Source organism: Orycteropus afer, unplaced genomic scaffold, assembly GCF_000298275.1.
Source record: "Orycteropus afer afer isolate SDZICR_OR568_19922 unplaced genomic scaffold, OryAfe1.0 scaffold00332, whole genome shotgun sequence".
In the NCBI taxonomy this organism is placed as follows: Eukaryota; Metazoa; Chordata; class Mammalia; order Tubulidentata; family Orycteropodidae; genus Orycteropus; species Orycteropus afer.
In genome coordinates this window covers 3,101,699-3,109,471 of record NW_006921919.1, presented here as the reverse complement: position 1 = coordinate 3,109,471, position 7,773 = coordinate 3,101,699, and the positions used below count along the sequence as shown (strand labels likewise).

Below are 7,773 nucleotides of genomic sequence, written 5' to 3'. Positions count from 1 at the left end.
ATTTTGGTCATGTTGTAAGAAGGGACCTTTCCCTGGAGAAGGATGTCATGCTTGGTAGGGTGGAGGGTCGACGAAAGAGGGGGAGGCCTTCAGGGAGATGGATTGATACAGTGGCTGTGATGATGGGCTCGAGTATAGCATGGATTGTGGGGCTGGCGCGGGATCGGGCAGTGTTTTCGTTCTGCAGTGCATGGGGTCGCTATGAGTCGGAAACGACTCGACGGCACTTAACAACAACAACATCAATAAAGGGCTATAGGGCTCCCTTGTTAATTTTCGTAATTCTTCTAAATGGAAGGGCTGAAAATAGCATCCTAAAGATGTTGGGAACATGAAGAGGGCTACAGAATGTTCCCTTTTTTGAAAGATGGCGCAGTCATTGCTGTCAGAACTGGAGTCCTTCAAAGTTTCTGTTTGTCCTCACAAGGATGCCACTCTCTTTTGGCTGTATATACTAGCTCTTTGCTACTGAGAATTGCATAAGAAGAAGAAACAGTCAGTTATAAAGAAATGTAAGACAGAGCAGTACTAAGGATAGTGCTAATACAATTTTGAAATCAACATTTCTTTTAATAGATTCATATTACTTAGTATATGAATGAAGATGCACATTATAGGAAAATATACCAATACCCAGCTGTCTGTTCTATACAGTCATGCTTCACTTAATAGTCTTAATATATTTTTCCACAATAGTGCCCTAGCAACGTTGTACAGACATGCTATAGTGAGCAACTTTTCTCAATAACAAAATGAAGTATAATCACAACTCTAAGTCTGTGCTGCAGGCTTCCTGTCTCACGCTACTAAGCTATAACCCCTCACAGAGAAAGACTCAGTAGATCTAGTGCCCAGCATGCCCCTTGCACTCATTTTTCAGACAGTAGTAAGCTCATAGGGACAGTGGCAGAATTCTCAGTTCATTCCAGAGACCCAGGTTCAATTCCTGACCAGTGCACCTGGTGCATAGCCACCCCCTGCAGTGGAAGCCTGCATGCTGCTTTGATGCTAGACAGCTTTCAGTGGAGCTTCCAGTCTAAGGTGGATTAGGAGGAAAGGCCCGGGCATCTGCTTCCAAGGATCAGCCAGGGAAATCCCTGTGCAGCACGGTTATTTGATCTGCAACTGATCATGGGGATTACCTAGAACGGATAGCATTTTGTTCCATTTTACATGGCGTTGCCATGAGTCAGCCCAGCTCTACCACAGCTAACAACAACAAGTTAAATTCATATAGGTGCATAGTCTTCTTTGGGGGAGACAGTTTGTATTGGCAAGTAGTATTGAAAACCTTCATGAAAATGGATTCCAACAGTGATTGAAAATATTGCTGGTGTACTAATTTTTTGAGAGAGTCAGTGTAAAAGATAGAATAACAGTAGAATCATTTCCATTTTCTTTGTGGCTTTTTATAGTTAGGGAGAAGGAGCTCTGTCAGTGCAGTGGTTAAAGCATTTGGCTACTAACCAAGAAGTTGATGGTTCGAACCTACCAGCCACTCTATGGGAGAAAGATGTGACAGTCTACTTCCATAAAGATTTACAACCTTGGAAACCCTATGGGGCAGTTCTGCTCTGTTTTTATGGGATTGGTGTGAGTCAGAACTGACTCGATGACATTGGGTTTGTTTTGTTTTTATAGTTAGGGAGAATATACTTTCAGGTGGATATCTCCAGAGGAGCAAATAATATAGTCTTTTGCCTAGAGTGTTTCTGTATTAGATTAATGACTTTTTTTTGCCTATTTCTTCAAACGTATTAAAAGGATCATATGGTAGATGTTTGGATCTGACATAGGAAGACACTAAGTAAAGGAGAGTTAACAGTGGTGGTGGTATTTGCTTCTAGAGTGTTTTGTCACAGACTCCAGAACTCACATGGTTTTCACTTTTCTGAAGAGCACCATGCTTGCTCATTCCTTTCTTTTACTCTGGCAGAGGCCATTTAATTTTTCAAAGGCTTTTCACAGGGAAGTCACTACATGTGTTGAGTGGATTTGAATGATCACTATAACCCTGTCAGTTACAGGACTTTTATCAGTAGGTTATCTTTAAAGGTTAATTATTAGTAATCAACGCGCTTTCATTATACGGGGAGAATGTGATACCATGGTTTAAAAAACTCATAGTAGCAGGCAAGTTTTTGCCAAAAGATTAATAATTTCTCTTTGTGCCAGTCTGGAGCTAAATGAAGCAGTTTGAGGGCAAATTCCATTAGTTCACAGGGTAAACAGAACAATGCCACTCTGTTATCCTGCATCAGCCAGGCTTCTGCATGAATTATGTTATTTCTTTATTCTTCATAGATTGCCACTATCATTGTTTAGAAGATTTTAATATAACTTTCTATTAGTGAGTATTTATTGAGGTAATACATTCATGTAAAAGTAAGTAGGAATGTTGAGTTTCTTTTTCTCCTTAACAGGGCAATGCTGATGACAGCTTGTGATCTTTCGGCAATAACTAAGCCATGGCCTATTCAACAACGGGTAAGTTGCTTAGTGATGATTGGTATTCATTAAAAAGTCAAGATAAGAGAAGTCTTAACTCTTAAAAGTAGCTTCTGTAGTAGCTTAAGTATTCATAGAACATTTTTTTTTCTTATTTTTAAGTAGTGTTAAAAAGCAGATAATGGGACATAAGTTTTCCTTTTTAGAAGGTTCATTTGCACTTAACAATATTTACAAGCTATATTAACATAGCAAACACCTAGCTGTTGGTACATTTTAATTCCAGTACTACTTCTGGCTCACTTGGGGATTTAAAAAAATCCTTTTAATAATATTAAAAATTAGAAGAAACAAAATTAGTTTTCTGGTTATTGGCCTACTAAGCTATTTTGCATAAGCAATGAAGACCATAGGCTCAGAAAAATGATGGGAATACATGCCGTGATATATTCACTGTTTTTTGGTTTTTGAGACTGCATTTTGAATCCTTAATTCACTAAGATTATTGACAGTTTGCTGTGGATAAGACCCTGTGCTGCATAGTCACTGAGCCCAGAACAGCAGGCTAATTTCATAAAACACACATGCTGAGAAAGCAGGATCAGAAACCCACTCTATGTTCCAACACTGACGTTTTCCAAGCACCTAGGAAAAGTGGTATTTACATATCTCCCTGTCTGATAATAAATAGGACTAATAAATAGGGTAATTAATAAGGAGCCCTGGTGGCACAATGGTTAAGAGCTCCACTGCCAACCAAAAAGTTGGCAGTTCAAACTCACCCAGAGTCCCCACGAAAGAAAGATCTGGCAATCTGCTTCTGTAAAGATGACAGCCTAGAAAACCCTGTAGGGCCGTTGTATTCTGTCACATGGGATCACTGTGAGTCAAAATCTACTCATTGACACCTAACAACAGTAGCAGCAATATGTCTATGTGGAATAGAGAGGAATGTCTTTTCATATCACCTTTCTTCTGAATCCAACACTTCTCCAGAGAGAAATAAATGAAAGAAGGTGAAGGTTTTTTTGTTTGTTTTGTTTTGCTAAAAAAAGGAAAACTTTTGAGGAGAGATTTATGTAAACAAGGAAGAGTGTGATGCTCTCTTTTGGTCAAGAGAGCAGACTTTGGCCATGGACAACCTGAGTTCAAATCCCACACTGCTCCTTATTAGCTGTATATCCTTGTACAAACTACTTCATCTTTGGACCTTAATTTCTTCATTTATAAAATAGAAACTTATGCCTCATAAGAAGAAACCCTGGTGGTTATGGGGATACCTTCTAAAATAGTTGTGATGTTTAAATTACTTAATACTGTGTGTGCCTTAAAAAAAAAACCTGTTGCAATTGAGTGAATTCTGACTCATAGAGACCCTACAAAACAGAGTAGAACTGCCCCATAGGGTTTCCAATGCTGTAGATCTTTACCTGAGCAGACTACCACATCTTTCCCGATGTGGAGCGGCTGCTAAGTTTGAACTACCAACTTTTGATTAGCAGCCAAATGCTTAATCACTACACCACCAGGGCTTTTTCCTGGTACCTGGTAAATGCTTTTTAACTGTTTACTACTACCACTGCTACTGCTACTGTAACTACTACTACTGCTAAAATGATAATGATGATGATGATGATGATGATGATGATGATAAAGTCCTAAGGGCACTGACTTTTCTTTCTCAACACAAGCAGCTCCCATTCACCAACAGGATCCTTATTCTTTCTTAATACATTTGAGTCTATCGCTAATTTCAGAATGACAAAATACTAAGATTACAAACGGTGATTTCCACTATGTTAATATACTTAAGGAACAAAAAATCATATGATTATGTCTATAAATATAGCAGTGACATGTCAAAATGTAATACTCATTGATGTTAAAAAAATACTCTTTAAAGTAATAAATGCATACCTTATTGCAAAAAATAAATATAAATAAAAACTTCGTGCTAGAGATACTAGCTAATACTTTCAGACAAGTGAAAGAAATTAGAGGCATAAGAATTAGAAAACAAGAAGTAAAATGGTCTATACTTGCAGATAAATGATTAGATATATGCAAAACCCAAAGTAAGCAATGAAAAACTGCTGCATGCACTAAGAGAATTTAATAAAGTAGCCAGTTATGAAATTAAATGTACAAAATGTTACAACTTTCATACAAAGAAAACCTAATTCAAGGATATAATGAAAGGGAAGGCTATAACAGACAATATAATAAAATAAATGTTTACTTGCAAACTTAAAAGATATTTAAAATCTGCATGAGGAAGTTATAAAACACAGTAAAGCACAGAAGTAGACTGAGGTTAATGGAAAGGTACACCATGTTTTTAGAAAAACTTATTCAAAAGTTTAACAATACTGTTAGAGAACCTGTGGGAAAACAAGGAATCCAAAGTATTACAACTCTTTGAAAGTTTACAAGTACTGGTATGCATTTACCATCACTTACAGAAATCTTATCCCAAAGATACCCTGGCAAGAATATAAAAAGCTATTTACAAAGGCTATTCATTTTAACACTGTTACATAATAGCAAAAACTGGAAATAATCCAAATATTCATCAGTATAGTATTGATTAAATATAAATGATAGTGTGTTGATACAATGCAACTATGAAAAATGAGGATTATCTCTATAATACTATAGCATGATCACCAAGATATAATTTTAAGTGAAAAAAGCAAGGTACAGAAAAAATGTGTATGGTATGCTACATTAGGAGCTCTGGTGGTACAGTGGTTAAAGCATTCAGCTGCTAAGCAAAAGGTTGGTGGTTTGAACCTACCAACCACTCTACAGAAGAAAGATGAGGCAGTCTGCTTCTGTAAAGCTTGTTGTTAGGTGCCATCGAGTCGCTTCCAACTCACAGTGACCGCATGCCAGCAGAACGAGACACTGCCCTATCCCACACCAGCTCCATGATCCTTGCTATACTTGAGCTCATTGTCACAGCCACCATGTCAATCCATCTTGTTGAGGGCCTTCCCGTCTTTCATCGACCCTCCACCTTACCAAGCATGACATCCTTCTCCAGGGAATGGTCCCCTCTGACAACAAGACCAAAGTAGGTGAGACGAAGTCTGGCCATCCTCGCTTCCAAGGAGCATCTCGGCTGCACTTCCTCCAGGACAGATCTGTTAGTTCTTCTGGCACTCCATGGTACCTTCAGCATTCTTCGCCAGCACCACAACTCAAAAGCATCAACTCTTCTTCGGTCTTCCTTATTCATTGTCCAGCTTTCACGTGCATACGAGGCGACTGGAAATATCATGTTTCAGGTGCACCTTAGTCCTCAAGGAGACATCCTTGCTCCTCAGCACTTGAAACAGTTCCTTTGCAGCTGACCTGCCCAGTGCTGCTCGTCGTCTAATGTCCTGACTGCTGCTTCCATTGGCCTCGATTGTAGAACCAAGCAACGTGAATTCTTTGACAACCTCAATCTTTTCTCCATTTATCATGATGCTGCTTATTGGTCCAGTTGTAAGGATTTTTGTCTTCTTTATATAGAGATGTAATCCATACTGCAGACTGTGTTCCTTAATCTTCATCAGTAAGTGCCTCAAGTCATCCTCACTTTCAGCAAGCAAAGTTGTATCGTCAGCGTATCTCAGGTTGTTAATGATTCTTCTTCCAATCCTTATACCACGTTTTTCTTCATATAGTCCAGCTTCTCGGATTATTTGCTCAGCATATATAATGCAAAGGTATACCATATTTCTGTTTATTGTATTCCAACAAATAAAGGAATGATGAATTTCAGTATCACCCTTTTGCAAACCCTAAATTAATGGATTGAGGCAAGGATTATTAATAAACCAAAAAACAAACCAAACTCATTGCCATATTCTGTAAAGCAGAACCTTGGAAATCCTGTGGAGCAGTTCTAGTCTGTCCCATAGGGTCACTATGATTATGGCACTAGGTTTATGCTACCATTTATCTAAGAAAGGGATGAAATATGAATATATGTACATACTTGCTTATATTAACAACAACAAAAAAGAAAAAAATAACCCCACAAAAAAAGTAAGTTAATGATTTCCTATAAGGGAGGGAGGGAAGAGAACTGAGGGAACAGATAAAATCTGAATGTTGAATGTGCTTGCTTTATAGATTAGACTTTGGAATTGTGTAAATAGTTTTCATAATAATAAAACTAAACTAAATAAATAAAGCAATCACTTCACCTTGAAAGTAAAAGGAAACACAAGATTTTGGTTGCAAAGCCACAAAGAAGAAACTCTTTCATTCCAAGTAACATTAAAGCATGGTAATGTGACTATGGATCTCTAGTGATATGCATCCTAAGAACAGAAAAACAGTACCCACAAAAAGAAATCTCAAACTGTGTTTAGTATGTAATCATATTATTAATGGTAATTCTGTATTGATATTCAGTCACAATTGTGGGTGATGTGGGGTGAGATAAAATAAGAAATTATGCTGGTATTGCTGAAAAATAGGATTTTCAGCATGAGTGGAAAGATAAAGCTCTAAAATGGATGTGGTTATGCAGAAATCCTGTAGTCCTAAATTTGAACTGGAAGTATAGTATGAAATTATGTTGTATCCTAGCTCTTTTCCCTGAGAAGGCTTAAAGATAATGCCCAACCCATCAGCAGTGAATACAGCTAGTGCTCATGTTGAAGTTCTAAATATTTCCATTTAAAGGAACCGGGGCTCCATGAAGAAGTGGCTGGTTCACATTCTAGAGCAGGAAATAACAAGATTTACAAGATGAGCCTAGAGCAACTTGTTAGGCCAGAAAACAAGAAGGTGATCAAAGACTAAGAGGATTCTGGCAAAAGAACACAGAAACCAGATAATAACCTTCCACTGGCCAAAGATGGGACAATTTGAGCATCAGTAAGGATTGAAGTACATGTAATTTTTAAAATAATAATAATAGTGAAATCATCCATAGCCATCTTTATTGGTGCTTGAGAACCAACTTATCTTTAAAAATGGTAAATAAATAGAGGAGATCAAACATTTTTCCTGCTTTTCTTACATAAACTGTACCTTAACACCAAATCCAAACTCACTGCTATTGAGGCAGTTCCAACTCAGAGCAAACCCCATTGGGTTTCCAGGGCTATAAATCTTTACGGAAGCAGACTGCCTCATCTTTCTTCCATGGATTGGCTACTGAGTTTAAGCCATCAAGCTTTTCTGTAGCAGTCAAATGCCTTACCCACTACACCACCAGAGCTCTTTAAACTGTATCTTGTTGTTGTTGTTTTTGTTAAGTGCCGTCGAGTCGTTTCCGACTCATAGCGACCCCATGCACAGCAGAACGAAACACTGCCCGAT

General features: G+C 37.9%; 1 protein-coding gene across 1 annotated transcript in view; it reads left to right on the top strand.

Moving 5' to 3' along the window:
• Positions 1-7,773, top strand: part of PDE5A (phosphodiesterase 5A) — a 191,656-nt gene that overhangs the window by 177,786 nt on the left and 6,097 nt on the right. Inside the window, exon 18 of the mRNA XM_007952375.2 lies at positions 2,424-2,487. Within this exon, the coding sequence (XP_007950566.1) occupies positions 2,424-2,487 (64 nt within the window). The remainder of the gene's footprint in view (positions 1-2,423; positions 2,488-7,773) is intronic.